At 41.0% G+C, this 18,769-nt stretch overlaps 1 protein-coding gene across 8 annotated transcripts in view; it reads left to right on the top strand.

Annotated features, from left to right (window-relative positions):
- The first annotated feature begins 1,342 nt into the window (after positions 1 to 1,342).
- aff2 (AF4/FMR2 family, member 2) overlaps positions 1,343 to 18,769 on the top strand; it is a 141,439-nt gene continuing 124,012 nt past the window's right edge. For 5 of the 8 annotated variants that reach the window (XM_085788516.1, XM_085788517.1, XM_085788515.1 and 2 more), the window contains exon 1: positions 1,556 to 1,759. In XM_085788516.1, coding sequence (XP_085644642.1) covers positions 1,707 to 1,759 — 53 coding nt within the window. In that variant the 5' untranslated portion in view covers positions 1,556 to 1,706. Of the gene's footprint in view, positions 1,760 to 18,769 lie in introns of all 8 variants that reach the window. The other 3 variants (XM_085788513.1, XM_085788511.1, XM_085788512.1) reach the window with 3 other exon arrangements.

Genomic DNA, 18,769 nt, shown 5'->3' with positions numbered 1-18,769 from the left:
GGATAAAGATGGGCCTAAAAGGAAAATAGCAAATGAACTGGTTGGACATAATAAAATGTTTCTGGTTTTGGTTGATGGTTCTTTGTTGAAATTGCAAAACACAGTAAAAGGCAAAGGCTTTGTATGCAGAGGCATTGATAGACAATTTTAGAAACCACAGAAATCTCATCGCATTAAATCTCTTTCTAATTACTTTAAGAAAGCGACATGCACTGCCAATACAGCCAATACTAAAAGATCTTTTGAACAAGTAAATATTCAAAATCTATCAGATAATAATCTTCACTGGAGTTTTGACCTCTTTGAATCCATCAAAATAACAACAACAACCTCAGCTGGGCCGATGAATTCATCCCCTGTATTTCTGCAGCTTTACAGGAACCTGATGACATTGTCCAACATCAGCATCAGCGTTGGCCTTAAACATACAATATGGTTTGATTTCTACTGGCCGTTCGCCTGATGAAGACCTGGCAGCCTCAGAGTCATGTCGGCTCAATCCAGCAAAATTTGGCGTTTTAACCCAATGTGTGCATCCGCCGTGCTCAGTGAAAACAGAGCCTCTGGGTTGGACCTTTTTTTTTTTTTTTTTTTAGATTTTTCATCAGATGATTCTTATAGCCTGGGTACATACATGCAGATTGTACATGCTGGGTTTTAGAGCCTAATTCTGCTACTTTCAGAATAAAAATCCTTGTATTTTACTAATTTAGGCAAACAATCAACTGAATACAAAATTGAATTCAGATTCAGAAAATAAATGAACAGGGGATAGGATACACATGTGTTATGGGGGAATCTAATGACCTCAGCATTTCTTTAAAAAAAAATCCTGGATACAGCCCCTCACGTAGCACCATGTGTTCCTGCACAGCCTGGATCTGAACAAAGGAGCCTCATGAGTCAGTGAGCTGCATGTACGAACCTCCCTGTCACAGCTTTGAATCAGAGGAGCCTTTCACACGTCTCGCAGAGTGCCAACAGATTAAACACAACACACCTTTTTATGGACTGTGAGGTTCTGAGGGTTCTGACTCATGAGAACATGGAGAACATCACAGCTGATGTCAGAGCAGAGACGTCTCCTCATCTCAGCTGTGTGTGTGTCACTGTGGTTTCCTTCAACCTCAATCTGATCACATGTCATGTCAGACACCCTTTAAAGGCATTTCATTCATTTTCAAGCTGTTGCCAAGTCACTGCTTCACATTAAGTGACACACATTTTTGGATGGATGTGTGTGTGTGTGTGTGTGTTGGACCACAAGGTTTATTTTGTCAGATCCTGCAATATAAATAGCTCCACTTGTTATGTAGGAACATTTTTTTTCAGTGAACATCTCAGTGAGACTTGTCTTGCACAGCCTCATTCAGTGTGTGTGTGTGTGTGTGTGTGTGTGTGCTCTCTCTCCCTCTCCCTCCCTCCCTCCACCTCTGCCTGGCTGTCAGCTTGCCTCGACCACGTAGCAGCTTCCTGGCAGCAGCAGCGGCTTGTGTCTACTCTCCCTCTCTCTGGCACACACACACACTCTCTCTCTCTCCCTGTCTCCCTCTCTCACTCTCTCTCTCTCTCTCACACACACACACACTCGCTCAGTATCAGTAGCCTATGTAGAACCACGTAGCACCAGCTTTGGATTTTAACCACCACCAGCAGCAGCAGCAGCAGCAGCAGCAGCAGCGGCAGCAGCCGGAGCTGGAGCGGCTATGGATCTGTTTGAATTCGACTTTTTCAGAGACTGGGAGCTGGAACAACCATGGTGAGTCCTGCACGCGCTGTTTTATTATTATGATTATCTCCTGTGTTTATTCTTAATTGAACGCATGTGTGTGTTTTGATGTGGTTGTTATTATTATTTTTATTATTATTTAAAGAGGGATGAGGGAATGGCATCCCATATTCAAGGCTTTACGCTGCGTTTTCTCTCTCTTTTTTTGGAGATGAGGAGGCAGTCAAAGTGAGTCCCGGAGAAAACCGTGCAAACCGTCTTTCTTTGTCACCGGAAAGCTGCCGTTGTTGTTGCTTGAGACGAACCGGGAGGCATGCACACGTAGCCTGCACACACACACACACACACACACACACACACACACACACACACACATATATAGGCTATACACTACACACACACACACACGCCACACGGAGAGCAAGCGAAACACCGGCTTTCCACAGTGTGATTGGGATCATTAAGGAATGTTTGATTTGAACGTGAGACCGCACCGGGTCATTCTGTGGCAGAGCGGGGACGCTGCTGACTGACTGACACTGTTGTACAGAGGCTGGTATTAAAAAAGATGAATGAATCAAACCGTTATGTAAAGAGAGGACAGAAGTTTAGTATAGTGTTTTCTGCCGTCGTGTTGATTTAACCTGACGGTCAGACGCAGATGGCAACATGCAGGTGAACAGAGTTGGAGTTCAGCCTCCGCCTTCAGCTGCACAGGTGGAGGGGCTCGGACTGGTTTGGACACACACACACACACACACACACACACACACACACACACACACACACACACACACACGCACACACACGCACACGCGCGCACACACACACACACACACACACACACACACACACACACACACACACACACACACACACGATGAAGAAGTGAAGTTGTGTTGGTGGTGCATCTGTGAACTGGAGCTGTGCTGGTGCTGGCTTCATTTGTGTCATGATGTTGTCATGAGGCTTTGAGCTTGCCCTGGACACTCAGTAGGCTACTGCATGTTGTTGACAGTTGCTACTGAAGCAGTTGATCCACAGAAAAGGAATCAGCTCAGCAGCCACTACAGCAATAATTGTCTGTTTAAAAAAAGAAGAACAAGAAAAAAAGAAAATCTTACAGTAAACACTTAATTTTCAGTGCTTCCCTGATCTGAGGATTTGCAGCCTCTCTCTGTTTTATATCAGAGTAAATGGCATATTGAATGTATTTGACTGGTGGTTGGACTTCAACAGGACATTTGAAGACTCTGAGGAGTCGGAGGGATGAGGGCCTCAGTGGGAAATCCAGGCCGGTTATACATCTCAGATGTTGGCTGGTAAATGACAACAAGATCTAGTTTTATACAGTGTAACCACTGTAACTACAGATTTAAGAGACGGGTTAGTTTTCAAATGTAGAATACCCTAACTAGTTCATGTCTTGGCTGTAATGATGATAATAATAAGAATACTGATAATAAAGAAAATGTATAATTAAGAGAAGCTTATAAAAAAAAATGTCTATTCAGCCCTTGTTTATATATTTTTAAATGCAAAATACCAACATTGGTATAGGCCTTAAAATCCTGTAAACAATAACAGTGGCATTTCATAAACGTAATGTATATCTATGACAGACTAATCTGTAACAGAGCTCAACTGACATGTTGGCTGATATAAGCTTATTCTATATTGCAGATGTAGTGATATCAGTGTGTGGCAGCTGCTGGATGACAAGTAAACCCAGAATGTATTTGATGTGATTCAGACAAAGAGCAGTGACAAGCAGAGAAAGTGTGTTGCTCAATAAATATATCATTATTAGATCCCAGCTCCCAAAATATCAACATCAGTATCAGCCTCAAATATTCTGTAGGGTTCAGGGTAGCATCTGCAATAAAAAGCAATGACTAATAAAATGTAGTAAATGTAATTGCAGTCCCTAATCCATACATTACAATCCTCAGAGAGGTGATTTGATATGCAGCACAGCACATAAGAACAAAGACTCACATGGAGAGAGGTGCTGAAGCCTTTTAACAGGAGGGAGGGGAAGGGGGGGTTGAAAAGAGGACGGTGAGGCTGTCATCTGAAAGAAGTTAAATATAATTGTGGCTCTCTGCGTGGTTTGGAATTTATTACAACGCTGATTTTGTGCAGAATTTAGAGGACGTGCTGATGTTGTTTTAGAGCAGTGTTCTGCAAGTGCAGTGCAGCTGTTGAAATGCTTATCTGCTCAGTCTCAGCCTGAGGATGTGTGAAAGTGATAGAAGGTGATGTGAAGTCCAGGCATCCTCAGGAAACCTTTATGGAATCATAAAGAAAAGGAATTTATATAAAAGCACCATCAGACATGTTTAACTACACGCTGGATTACTACTGTAGTGGAAATCTGTCTTTCTCACATAAGGCCACAATATAGCACAGTGAACAGCATCTCCAGCTCAACTTTGTATTATAGAGGGAGCACAATAACTTGGCAACGGCGTTGTTGTTTTGAATCCTTATTCCAGTGGGGAGACTGTGAGCGGTAAAGTGACACACACTGCTGTCCCTCAGCAGCCGCCATGGAAGGGCCCTGGAGCAAGGTACTTAACCCCCCACTGCTGGAGTGGAGCTGCTCAGGGCTCAACAACAAGCTCAGGGTGTCTACACATGTAACCCTCCCCCTGCCACCACTCCATCACGCTGCCGCTGTCAGATGGTCCTTATGGGAAATTGGGCTCACTCACAGAAATATGCTTTATTACCAAAAAGGAAACACAGACATGTGGAGCTGATTAAAAAAAGAATAATAAAAAGAGCTGCTGATGGTTTGATGAAGGGGTAGGTGAAACCTGATTGGGCAGGACTGATTATGTTGAAAAGCCCTTAATTGTCTATGTGCATGTAGAATTCAGCAAAACGGCAAAACATACTTTAGAAAAAGAGGTGATTCTGATTCAGCCTGTTAACACCGTGTCTTTGGGTGTGTTAGGGTCGTGACCCCTCCAGTAAACCTGAGGGGTCATGAGGTTGTTCTCAGGAATAAAGGAGGGAAATATACTTATTCTGCACAATCTGTTTCCGAGATGTTTTCTGAATCTTTGCTCTTTACACATGTAAAATATTAGTAGTAGTTTCATATCAACAGTCAAACAAAACAACCTGAGCTCACTAAAGAAAATCACTTTCTGGCGGAACTCCTCCAAACTTATTGACAAATCCAACCTGTCACATGGGGCTTACAATAATTCTTCAAGTAATATTCTTAAAAGTGTACAGAAATGGCCGTTTGTCCTGTTTGTCGCGCCGAGTTGTCACAAGTTGCCACACGAGTTTACCCGAGTAAGGAAAATGAATTTGATTGGTTGTTATTGAGCAGGCGAGATATTCAGTGTTTGGGGCGAGACCGAGTTCCGTGTGTTTGTGTTGTCTCAGACGTTTGATTGACGGATGACGGATCCAGTATCAGTGGCTGGTGAATCGTGTACAGGCTGACGTATAATCCGTGTGTCTGCATTATCCAATGCGAAAAAAAAAATACCACACTTTCATCCCGGATTTAATCAAAAATAGAATTTTGTGCAAAGTTTGGGCTACATCGTCTGATAGATGAGTTATTACACAAATTTTATGACCCAGAGTGGGCTCAAATTCAATTTTCTTTTCTGTACAGCTTTAATTGTTAATTGTTTGGTCACAAAGTAGTTTTAAAAAAATGGTCAGTGTAACTTCTCAGAGGTCAAGGTCATGTCCTTGAATTTCATCTCCAGCCAAAGATTCTCAATGTATTATGATGTATCATTGATGACACAGAGAAGCTGCATGCAGAGGTTTATCATTTTCCTTTAAGGACACGTGAAAACAAATGTTGTTGTTAACTTTGCCAAATCAGTCTGGTCCATGTTGACCTATTGACCCTCAGGATGACCTGCCATAGGGTGTCAGTATGGGTCATGTCAAACCTCTCTGTTGTCAGTGGCTGCATCTTCTGCTTTTTCTTAACTTTCTGAACCCAACAATGGAAACATCACATGTGTGCAGAGGTGAGACAGTCAGCAGGGTTTTTTCTCCTGACGCTTTTTTCTTTTCATGCTGTTCACTCCCCTACCTCTATCACTTTCTGTATGTGCAAACAAGTGCCACACCATAAAAGCCTTTGAGGAGAGACTGTCTGAAAGTGTGCGCTGTTATCCCCCGTCTGAACGATCCATTGTGTCGAGACTACAAAGAAGTCTCATTTCAAAGTCAGATTTCTTGAGGAGAGATCGTGGTGGAAGAAGAAGAAGAAGAAGAAGTAGGTTGTAGCCAGGGGAGGAGATGACAGCCGCACTGTCAAGTGTAGCCACTTGGAACAGGTACACCTTCGCCTTTAGACACAGTTGGACATCGCCTGGTACAATACTGTTCATTTCAAGCATATTCAACCTCTAAACCAGCCAGACACAAATAATAAAATAAGTCAAATGTTTCAGCCAGAGTCCAGGCCAAAGACAATACGGTGTAATGAATGTGGTCGGTAAAGGAGCCAGTGCAGCGCATGATGCTCGGTTGTTAACCAGTGTCTCCTACCAACAGCTCTGTGAAGCCTCTTTGATGTATCTGGCAGCTCAGTGTTAATAAATGTTAGAATGGACATATCTGTCCAAGATTATAAGAAGAAAAACAGCACTAAAAGATGAGAACCAGGCTGAAGAGAAAGAGTTATTTTCAAATGGGCCTATTTTCCCCCCAAAAAAATGTTTTTACAATGCATTACACAGGAATAAAAGGGCGACACACACCTTCAATAGAAACCATGAAAATCATTGCGATTGGAGTTAAAAGTCTGTCACTCGCCATTGATATGCGGCTCCTGTTTGACAGTGGATTTTCCCTTTAAGGCAAAAAATGAGAGAGAAAACAATCTTGAAGCTCCCCACGCCTTTGTTAAGTCTGAACGAATCCAACACTGTAGGTCTCCTCCTCCTCCTCCTGAAGAAATATCCTTTCATCTCTTCTCCTCTTTGTTGCTCTTTCTCCCTCCTCCTCCTCCTCCACCTCCTCCTCCTCCTTCTCCCATCTCACTCCTTGTTTCATTCTCTCACTCGGAGATCTGAGGGCTTTGTATGATTGTAATGGGTCTGGCATTGAAGGTTGCGTACTCCTCACTGTAATTGCCTATCATGTAGCTGGCTAATCATGGTGGTGGAATCTGGGGGAGATCACTTTGAATGTTAATTGACACTGATGGTGATTGGTTGAACCATTTAAGTAGTTAATTAGGGAATTGATTACACATATCGTCAGCATGGTATCTATTGATTTTGAAACTTATATCTAACTGATTCGAACATTATCATCAGTGGATCTGATAGGATCTTTGATTTGTTTGAATCTTTTGCTTTATTATTTTTTTTTTGGGGGGGGGGGCATTTTTTGCCTTTATCTGATAGTACAGTTGAGAGAGACAGGAAATGGGGAGGCAGAGAGAGGGAAAATAATGCAGTAAAGGGCCGCCCGATGCAGAATTCGAACCGGGGTCGACTGCAGCGAGGACTGTAGAGCCTCTGCACATGGGGCGCCTGCTACACTGCGCCACATGACACCCCTTAAAATAAATTCCTAAAACTCGGGTTAAAAATGTTCAGCGTTGTCGTCAAGATGCGGTTCAGACCATAAAGAACTAAGCCTGAGGTTTAGGAGAAGATGGTGACAGTCAATTTATAGCGGGTGCTTTCCAACATTCGTCCGCCATTCAATCTGCCCGTCAATCGGCTCAGTCACACGTGCGAGCTCGCGCACAATCACTCATCACAATGCTGAAATTTCCATCCTCGCGCCACTTGATGATACTTCACACCAAAATCATCAGTGACTCAGAGGCTGTGAAAGGAAGCTGTGTGTCATCCCCAAAACTGCCAAGAATTCACAAACAAACGCTCCAAAACTCACAGCAGATAACGCTGAAGGAAGTCCTCTGTCTGGAGAAAATCCATTTGATCCCATACTGGTGGTGCAATTATCCCTCAGGGCTGTAAAACGGGAGCGCTGCGGGCAGGTGTGAAGAAGCTGGCAGAAATCAGTCAGATCATCTGGAGCTCTTACTTCTGGATTTATTGTCAGGCTTGTTGGAAACTGAAGCCCTGATTCCTCAAAAGACCCAAGGCAAACATGGATCAATTAGCACCCTGTTTAGTTTGCATTATGTAACGAAAAAAACAACAACCTTCTTTTCATTCCACAATTAACACTATTACACATGCAAATCACAAAATTAGAATTTCAATGTCATATGTAACTATGCACGTAACTTAAACCATTTAGATCTCAATCAAAACAATAATAAAAAAAAATAAAATAAAAACGCTGTTGGTTGATGTCATGAAATACCATTAGATGGTGGGAGTTGTTGTCTTCACCAGCTCCAGCTTCTTAGTGGCTGTAAAGTAAATAAATCAAACAAACCTGGGGAATATGCCCATTCAAAAGCTGTTTCACATTAAATCCTGTGAACATGAGACGTCAGGGACAGGGCCATAACTTTGTTTTGATTGTCTCTCTCATAACTTATGAATCAGGATGTTCTTAACAGCAGGTGGACTATATCCGCAGAGGTTTCGGCCACTCCATAACAAATGAAGGGAAACCAGTAGAAAGGCCCATAAAGCAGTTTCACTTTAAAACCTTCTAGTGGTGCAGTGGCTCACCTGGTAGAACGCCTAACACAAAGGCTTAGTCCTGCCTTCGGTCTTCAAGCCCCCCCCCCCCTGACAGTCCTGTCACTCTCTCATTGTAGCTATCTGACCTGATGCCCCCAAAAGTAACTCATCAGTGTTTAATCAGCTCAAGTAGAAAATAATCCTGAGAGTCCTGACCAGAATGTAGCGCATCATGTGGGAGAGGGAAACAAAACAGGAAGTTCAATGCAGCCTGTCAAAACCAAAACAACTGAGCTCAAAGACACCAAAACAACCCAGTGAGTTGAGAAATTCCCTGTGGGTTTATTACTGGAATTGACAATTTTCACATCACAGTTATTTAATCCTGTTTTTTTAAATATATAAAACACTGATTAAAGCAGCTTTGGCTCTAATGTATTACAGAAATATTTATTCAAATCTGTGCCAGGCAGTAATTGTGAGGACTTGTCATCGATCCACTGCAGACCGAGACTGGATTTTTTTTCCTTTGCCGCAAAGGGTGTAATATTATACAGATGGGCCTTTCCAGTTGTGTATACATTTTAACAAGGAAGTCTAAAGTCGTGATGAGATGGCAACTTAAAATGTCCTCAGTTTCTTGAAGGACTTCGATTGAGTGTTGATTAGAATATGGCACAAGATCACAAACAATCAGCCACAGCTCCACATCTGTGACGTATTTGTCTACCAAGAGAAGCTGGAGAGGAGGTGAACCGTTCTCTACTCTGTTGCTCTACATGCAGTTTTTTTGCATTCTTACAGGTGTGTCCTCGAAGGTATCTGTCATCATCACTTACTGCTGACAGCTTCTTATTCTCACATCTTTTTTTTTTTTACTATCAGAAGCTTTTAGAGATCCTGAACATGCTATAGTGAAGCAGGACAAACCGGGCTGTCAGTCATCAAAGTGGTGGCAGAGATAATAAAATATCTCAATTTGCAGAAATCCTTAGAAATCATAATGAAGCCTTTCAGCTAATTGTTCAACAGATGATCCAAGTAAACCATTTCGTGACACTGGTGGTACAAAGACAGGTTCTACTGTTGGATGAATAAATCAGTGAAGACATTTTAGGTTTTGCACATGCTCCATATTATGAGCGAAGACATCTGTTCGGTTGCTTAAGTGTCGTATAAGAAAGTAAAATAGTATCCATCTGGATACAATCCCCGGCAGAACATTTGTCTTTATCAGTGAAATTTTGCCCAACCGAGATGCAAGAAGCGTGCGGCCCCTCTCCTCCCCACCACTCCTCAGGATGAGGAGAAATGAGCGATTGCACGCAGACTTTCATTAAACTCTTCATCAAAGTCACGACAATGGCCATCTGGTCCACGGGCTTTGTTTTTCAATTTTGTATTTCTTCATCAATACAGCAGTAATGGAAGATTTCCCGTCAAGAAGGTCTTCATCAGCTCAGACACGTTATGCCTTTGTTGTGGGGGGAAATAAATCAGGACATGGGACTGAAAATATCTGCATGTTAGACTTTAGTTCTGCTTTCCTGAATTAATTTCCATTTACTAACGTTTAACATTGACTCAAACCATTGTCAGATATGCTCCTGTACAGCCATAGACACAAACAAAATGAACTTTGAGTTCAGGTCTTTTCAGAGGATAAAGAATTGACTTGTATAGTTATAATAAATCCCCCCTCAAGTTCAAGATATTGATAGATGTTCTGGTCAAACCCTGGAAAATCTTTTGTCTAATTTATAATAATAATATAATAATAAAGCCGTTCACGCTGTGCATGTTGTTTTACTTACTGAATGAAGGTTACACTATTCATTGAAGATCTGCTCCTCTTCACTATTTTACAGTAGCTGCTTTTTTTCTATTGTCTGCTCCTTTAGAGAGGTGAAAGATTATTAACCTGGTATCACATCATGAGCAGGAGCTTTTGACACCCTATAATAATAGTAAGGATAATAAAAAAAATCAAAACCACACTGACATACATACAAACTCTTGACCAACAGCATAACCTCCTAAAGCATGAAAACGTAGCAACTCATATTTAATTTCAGACTAACCCATCCAGCACAAACATTAACCTTTACAATATCCTACCTCAGCCTTGGGCTCCAGCTGCGGCAAAGTCACACCAGAGCTGAGAGGTGTTCAGCAGACAAACAAAAACAATATGTTGGATATCAACATTTAGTATTTAAGATGCACCGAGAGGCTGAAATGTCCAGAAACCTGCAGTCTGCCATCTGTCTTATTTGAATACTGCGACTTCTTCAGGGGTGTCGAAGGTCTTGGAGGCTTGATCAGCCATAATTTGCACCTCAGCAGGACACAGTAACGCATATGTTCTGTTATAAACTGCTCCCAGAGCTTCAGATTCACCTTGTCTAATGTTAACATGGGCCTTGTAGAGGAAATTATGAAATCTAATAATGAGCAGCTAAGGACTTGGACTGGGATCTAGTACGGTAACCAGCCCTGAGAGAACTTTACTGGAGCAGCCTCCTCTCTCTTAGTCTAACATCACGACTGTGGAGACTTTTCAAAGTGGCAGAACTTAATTATTAGCAACATTCATATGAACACTGGTTAGGATTGATCACACACTTTCCCAAATAGGTTTTAGACATGATTATTACTGCACACTACACTTCGTCTCACTTTAAGGTTTCTCACAGAGTCAGGCGGAACGGACTCTGCAGCGGTCCGCACGGACTCAAAGCGGATGGCATGTCTGCGCAAAGCTCAATTTTTTACGAACGCGAGACTCTGTTTATGCACACCGGTGCCACACAAAAGACTGCGCCATGACAGAAAGTGTAAACAGTGAGCAAAGATTGTGGGGAAGTTGGAAATTGGCATGATTGGGCAGTGGTACGCTTGACTATGAAACCTCAGACGACTCCAGACATGCCAGGCGGAGTCCGATCTGCTCACAGTACGCCCGACTCTGTGGGGACTTTTAAGTTGAGCCATGTCATTGATAATAAGCCAAGAAGCCACAGGGCTCAGTAAAGTATAATATAACAATAAGACACATGACACATGATTTGATTTACATCCAGTTAATAAATCACATTTCCATTAATATGAAAAATGTCAAGCCTTTTCTTAAATTGTCATGCATTTTCATTATGTTATTCATTGGAAAGAAAGAAGGGAAGCTCTCTGTTGTGGTTTTATTAAAGGATTAAAACTCTTTTTTTTTATCTTTAATAAATGTCAAATAGATGATGTAACTAGAATAGAAACAACACGAATTGACATATAGTAAATTACTGTGACATAGGAGTCATTGGTGAGTGCTGCTGATGAATGCATCCCTGAGCTGCGTTATCTTTATTAAAAACACATATAGAACAGAAGAGGGAGCGTAAAGCTACTAAAACATTATCACGTCAGCTGCTGCAGCTTCATTGTGTCAACCAAATAAGCTGAAATGGAGCTAGTTGCACTGTTTAAAGACATTACTTCCCTATTAATGATGTGCACAAATTGCAATTGCCTTGTCAATAGATGTGACTAAAAGCCTTGTAACTACTAATTAGACTATAAAGCAGAATAGTGTACATAACTGTACTAGATCTTCCCCATGGGAGCAGATCACCAGCTGCTGTTCCAATATTGGCAGAGTCATTGTGTTCAGTGTTTCCCACCTTTTAATGCTCATATTTATCTGTGTAGTTATTGCTCCTGAGTCATTTCTTATGCCTTCTCAAAAAATCACTTTTGGGGTAGTTTTCTTTATCAGACAACCCACAGAGTAGAGATAAGGGGAAGGTGAGCGGCTGTGGAGTTTTTCAACCACAGTCAAACCCACAGCACCAAGCTCACAACTGATAGGGAAATGATCAGATTCCTGTCAGTACCTATAGACTGTAGGGAGGGGATGAAATATAAAATGTGTATTTTATTATTTGTGTTGATTCAGTGATATGTTTATTTCATTAACAAACATTTGCATCAGATAATATTCATTTATTTGCTGTGAGAATTGAATTAGTAAAAGGTTAATTAGTTAATGAAGAGGTTGCTTGAAATCACATTCCCTATTATTATATTAGAGCTAATTAAGGATTAGTTAATCAAGTGTGTGTGCGTGTTTTGATTTTTGTCCTTTTTAAACTAGTGGGGGTGAAACATTTGAAATCCACATTAAAGTGTTTGTTTTACTTGACTTATTTTACTGCCTATTTGTGTCTGTAGACGCGTTGTATTACAGTTAGAACTCTAAAACAACATGCAGCACTACAATCTTTGTCATCACAGGTGTTGTTGTAAAGCTCCGTCTCCTGCTGTTAATCTTATGAGATCCAAACATAGTCATCATTTGGAGTTCGGTGCAGTCAGGCGCTGCCAAGATGACGAGAGCAGAACAGCTCACTCCTTCACTCCATCACCGAGGCTTTGTCCATCATCACATACAGTCTGTGATTTACACCCAAATACAAAATCTTATTGTATGATGACAGTTTCTGACAATATGATGTGCTCTGACACTGGTTTAGCTTTCTGTTTATAGTGCCCAGCATTATTTGATGTAATTTTACAAAACATCTGTAACAGCTGCAAAACAATTATCTTTTTTGTTTTTGTCCTATAGTGCTTACACTTATACTCCAAGCTTTCCAGTTTTATTCTAATCTTATTCTAAAGGTTTATATGAAGGTGTTGGTTCATACAGTATATTATTTACAGCCTGATTTATAGGCTACAACATATTATTCTTAAAACATGTCAAAAATTGATTTTCTATGAATTATGACAGCATTTTGTGATTTATAGAGTGATAAAAGAAATATTCAAAACCCCTCTCTGTAAAACTATAAAATTTGCAAACTGAAACAGGGACTTTGAACCTGAACTGTTCAGATTTTTGTTCTGGAAATGTATGCAAATGTGTGCATATTTAATTATGCATTATGTTATATTTGCATATTTGAACATAATTTAAAAAAAAAAAAAAGGACTGTGACACTTTAAAAAAAAATCTACATGTAAACCATCAACAGGGGAAGTTTCATGGTGATATTTATTAGTTAGACTTTCATTTTTCACCTGTAGTGCCTTGCTGTAATTGGTGATTAGTTTAATTACTGGTAGTTCAGACAGCAAGCATGATATTATATCATCTCACTGAGATTTCATTTTCTACAGCATTGACCTACTGTCCAGACACAACTGGAGGTACACAGTCACCTGGAGCTCAGTGTATTTCTGTAGATGATGTACGGTGCTATGATACTGCTTTAAGAACAATAAGCTTGTAATCCAAATAAGAGTTATGATAATCACTGTCATCAGGACACAACCGTAAATTTGACTTTTTACTGCCGCACCTTATTAAAAAAACAGAATTCAATCATATATGCAATAAAAGTCGTGACTGGGCAAAGCATATCAGCAGGAGACTGTGAGTGTGTGTTTCTGTGTGTGTGTTTTTGTATATGTGTGTAGTGTGTGTGTGTATTTGTCTGTGTGTTGGAAGGTTTAGAGAAAGAGAGAGCACAAGAGAGCGAGAGACTTGGCAGTCAACACTAGGTAGCTCCTGCCCTTGTACCCCCAAGATACCAAGACAATACACACACACACACACACATACACACACGCACGCACATACACACACACATCTCAGGTCCCGAGGTTGGCAGAGCCATCTGCCAAGAGGAGCATGGTGCTGAGGAATGATAACGCATGCACACAAAAACACTCACACACACAGTCTTTTTTTGAGACACACACACACAGAGTCTGCCTTGAACCCAGTGTGCTAGTAGTTCTCTCCCCTCTGCTGTAGTTGGCACCGGCCATGTTGCTGATACCTACTTTGTGTATATCTGTGTGTGAGCACTTGAAGGTGGCGGAGAGCCGACATCATTCTTCCTCTACACAGACATATTGGAAACGCGTCTATGTGGCTGTTAGTGGGGGGTTCACCCTGCTGAACCTAAAACGTTTTAGCAGCTTTGTTCTGTCCAACATCAATATGTAAAAACATGAAGACACTGGGATGTTTCCAGCAGAGTCCTGCAAATGTCCACTTTCCTGAACCCGGAAAGCTCACTACTGGGCCATCAACCATACCCATAATTATCTTTAAATCAAACACAGATCCAACTGCACCCCGCAAAAAATGCAGAACGCAGGGTGAGCAGCTAGGGAAACCGTTTTCCATGTTTCCAATAGATTATGTTCTCTTGCATTTCCACTCACTCTGACCAGCTGTTGGCAGCAGCACACACTCTGCCCACAGCGTGCACCGAGGACACTGAGGTCATGTTCGCTGGATTTTTTTTTTCTTGGGAATTTAAGGAGTTTTAGCAACCTGGTTTCCATTTTACAGTTACTGGAACCTCACACAAGGTTGTTTTTTAACTGGATAATTCTAGTGTAGACTCCATTTGACCTTTATTACATTAAAGTTGACAAAATAAATGAGGTGTTCATTATTTCTGCACTGGACCTTTTATTCTGGCCTTAAGTTGCAACACCTTGAAATTAATTTTAGACCTAATAGAACTACTATCTATTGGTCAAAGCAAAATACTACCTCACTGTTTCTAAAATCCTGCCTATTGTTTATTGACTATACATTTATTATTGAAATATTAATTTGGTAAGAATAAATAGCAACTGACTGTCTTTCTTTACTCTACTGTGCTGGACTGTTTCTTTTATTTTAAAGTACATCTCCAAACCTAGGTAATTGCTTGTTGATGATTGTAGGACTTATTTTTTTGTTTTTTAAAGAAATGGTTACTGGTTACTGAAGCGTTACTTGAATAAAATGTGCAAAAATATAGCCCACACAAAGCCAATAATTAGATTTGACAGTTAAGACAATATTCAGTGTCCTGTCTGTTACCTCTGTATGTAGCCAAACTGGCACTGTCTGGATTATTTAGTGGTGAGTTCATCTCCCTGTCAGACAAATCAATACATAATACACTTAATGTTGCAACAACATAAGAGGCAAATATAGGGGAGAACAAAGATTTTGGAACATTTCACTGAAGCCTACTGTATCAATCGAAAAATACCTATAAATAACTCCCAACAGGGCTTCACAATTTGGTGTGTATGTGTGTGAGAGTGTGTGAATATGGCACACGGAGACAGACGGAGTGCCGGTGAACCTCACAGGACAGTAGATTAAACACTGAATTTAAAATTAAACAGAAATAATAAAAGTGAATTTGAAAGCAGAGAGACTCAGAGGAAGTGAGAGCGAGACAGAGACAGAGAGGGCTAATGACGTAGCTTTTCTAGCCGAGGCCAATTTACTGTGAGGTTTCTAAAGGTCATCTCCTACACGGAGGCCTGTCTATGACAAATTACATTATTTACACCGGGTAGAAAGAGGCAGTGAGACCCGGAGACGCACAGAGAGAGTACAAGGAGAGTGTGTGTGTTTGACTGTAATTGGTCTACACTGTTAACATGAGAACCCTAAAGACATTTGCTAACACTTTGCCTAATGATGCTCTTATCAAAGCACAACACCTGCATTTTGACATGGACCTGTTATGTCCTCCGTACCATTATGTGATGTTTCACTGCAACATTTTAATGTTTTAATTTTTTGGTGCTATAGCAGGATGTGTGCATGTACATTCAGTGCAGTGCTACAGAGGCAAAGTGTATGTTAAATTGAGCATTTAAAAAAGGGGAGATTTTCTGTGTTATTTGCAGCATTTTTGCACTAACACCAGTTTTATTGTCATCTCCCACTGGTTTCTATAATACCTCAGCTTTGTAACAGGCTGCCAGTTTATTAAAGTTGTCTAATTTGCTGCTATAAACACTTGATGACATGCAGGTAAGTCATTTCGGGGGAAACCCCCGTTGAGCTAAGGAAGTGATGTATTTAATGTTTCCCATTTGTTTGGCTGAAACTGAAGAAGAAGTGGGTAATTAGCATGAGCAGCAAGGCTGGACAGACGGAAATAAAAATAATACCACTACCCCAAAAAAAAAAAGCCTTTTTGAGTGACAAGTGAACCTGGAAAGTGTAGTTTAGAAACTCTTTGACTGACAACTGATCCATGGGAACTGCTAAAGATGAACAGACCCCCACCCCCATACCAAAACCTTAAGCTTTTCAAGATGCTGTAGCAACTGCAATAAGTTGGACTGTATATGGAGAGCAAGATATTAAAATATAACTGTTATTTTGCACAAACAATTTAGATTGTTTCTTTATTTTCACTGCACTCGACAAAGTCTGTCTACTACGCAGTGAAATGGAGACATTTCAGTGGTTTTTATTTCCCCTGAAGGGGGAGACCCAGCTCCCCAAAGACCAGCTTAGTGTGTGTGTGTGTGTGTGTGTGTGTGTGTGTGTGTCTGTGTGTGTCCCCTGGGCTATCCATACAGGGGGAACAGCCAAAGGGATTTGTAGTTAAATGGTTTGGGACTTGGGAATGAACAGAAATATTAATATTTAGATTTAACTTTTCTGAAAGGAAATGTCTTAAATGAATAAGACTTAATATTTAATTTAGGTCCCATAGCAAGTGCTCAAAACGGTGTTTATATTATTAGATCAACCTTGTCTTTATTTGAAGTGGCAGCAACTGCTGTCTGTCTGTTGGCAGAAAGCGTGTCACGATGCCTCGGCCAACCCGACTGACGAGGGAATTCTACACAATTTAATGTGTAAAAACAAAATAAAAGGTAAATATTAACAATGTTGTTTCAATTGACTATTTTGCGTGTGTACAGATGAAGCAGATACAGTGCAGCTCCAATATAGTACCATTCTCCAAATAAAGCCAAACACTGGCAATGAAGTATGAAGTTTTTACATTACATGGATTCTATCTCTCTCTCCGATACGAAAGTTATCTAAAATAATAATGTTGTGACTAAATGAGGGACCTAATAGTCGTCTGTGATTTTGAAACCCTAAAAGGAACTGTGTAAGGTTTTTACCTTAATTGAACAGCTTTGGAGTAATTGTGATGGTTAAATGGCTTGTTACAAGGTCAGCTCCTCTGATCCGGTGTCCCAGCGGAGGGAGGAGGGTTAGTGGTGAATTTTTACGACAGTGAACATATGCACTCGGAAACTGTAGGGGGAGCTCCATAGAGAAAAAAACTTGCATAGTTCCCCTTTAAGAGATGTGACTGTTCTCTTGTAGAAAAATATTATGTAGCAGGCCAAACTCCATCAGGTAGGCTGTAATCATAATTTGCATTAACAAATACATTTAATAAGGCTCAGAGTGGGAAGAAGCAGCTACCCTCTAATGCTGTTGTTCTAGTTTGCATGTTAATATAGAACAATAGTAACCAAATGTGGCAGATTGCTGCTTTCCAGCTCATGTAAAGCTGAATGTCAGACTAAACTGTACTGAATACAATATTCAGCGCACGTTACCTGTTGGCACGAGGCTCAGTAGCTCACTTACCATTTCAAAGGCTGCCCTGTTTCTCCCAGCAGGAGAAAAATCATTCCTGACCCCACCACAGCATCACAAGAAGAGTCATCAAAGTTTAGTAAATAAGAGCGGTAATAACTTTTTATTCAGTGCTCAAAGTTTATTATTAAGAGTATCCCAGTCCTCATTTTCTCCTCCAGTGCTCCTCTGTGTCCTCTGTCTCTGTCACTCCTGCTCCACTCCAGGACATTTATTACCTCTTTATCAACTAATTCATAATTATCCTGTCGCTCCCTCTGCCTTTTTCATCAGCGTCTTCCCTCTCTTTCCTTTTTCTGTTAACCTTTTCCTATCTCGCTCACCCCTCTTCCTCTCTGTGCCTCGGCCCTGCTTCCTTCAGAGGCCCGCTAATACATTTGTTATCAACCTACTCCCTAATTAACATGCCCCCTCTCTGTCTGAGTCTCTCCTATCTCTATTACTCTGTCAAGATGTCTTCTTCACTCTCCCCTATTTCATTCTGAATTTCTCCTCTTCCCACATCCTCTCATTCTTGTCTTTTTCATTTTTTTTTTTGAATAGATGAATTTCAGGATGCCTCCTCATCCTCACTTCTGAGGCTCTATTATCTACAAGCAGACAATTTGTCTGCCTGAAAGCCAGCAGGACACAGAGATCCATTTTCTGTGTGAATGTGCGAGCTCATGTATCTCCATCGCTCTCAGCTGCTCTCGCTTCAGCAGTGTGTCTCAGGAAGTCTGTGCTGTGTTTTTTCTCTGTGTGCGTGGTCTCAGGGTCCTTGGCAGGCTCCTATTCTGGGTTCATGGGGTGTCTGAGCGATGCCCATTAGCATTCGCTTTAAATGTTGCCCTATAACATCGGCTCCTCAGTGGAGTTGCTCCCTAGGTCCTGCATCTGCCCTTGAAAGAAACGGAAAACCTCATTTGTTTTGTATGTTTGAAGCTGGAAATCGGCTTCCGGCAACCTACAAGTAACATATCTCGTAGAGAAATTACTTTCATATCCTTCTTA

Source organism: Trachurus japonicus, chromosome 10 (genome assembly GCF_045865225.1).
Source record: "Trachurus japonicus isolate A0001 chromosome 10, Traja_1.0".
Taxonomy (NCBI): domain Eukaryota; kingdom Metazoa; phylum Chordata; class Actinopteri; order Carangiformes; family Carangidae; genus Trachurus; species Trachurus japonicus.
Note: the sequence above shows the minus strand (reverse complement) of the source record. Positions and strands in the feature narration are given on the sequence as shown.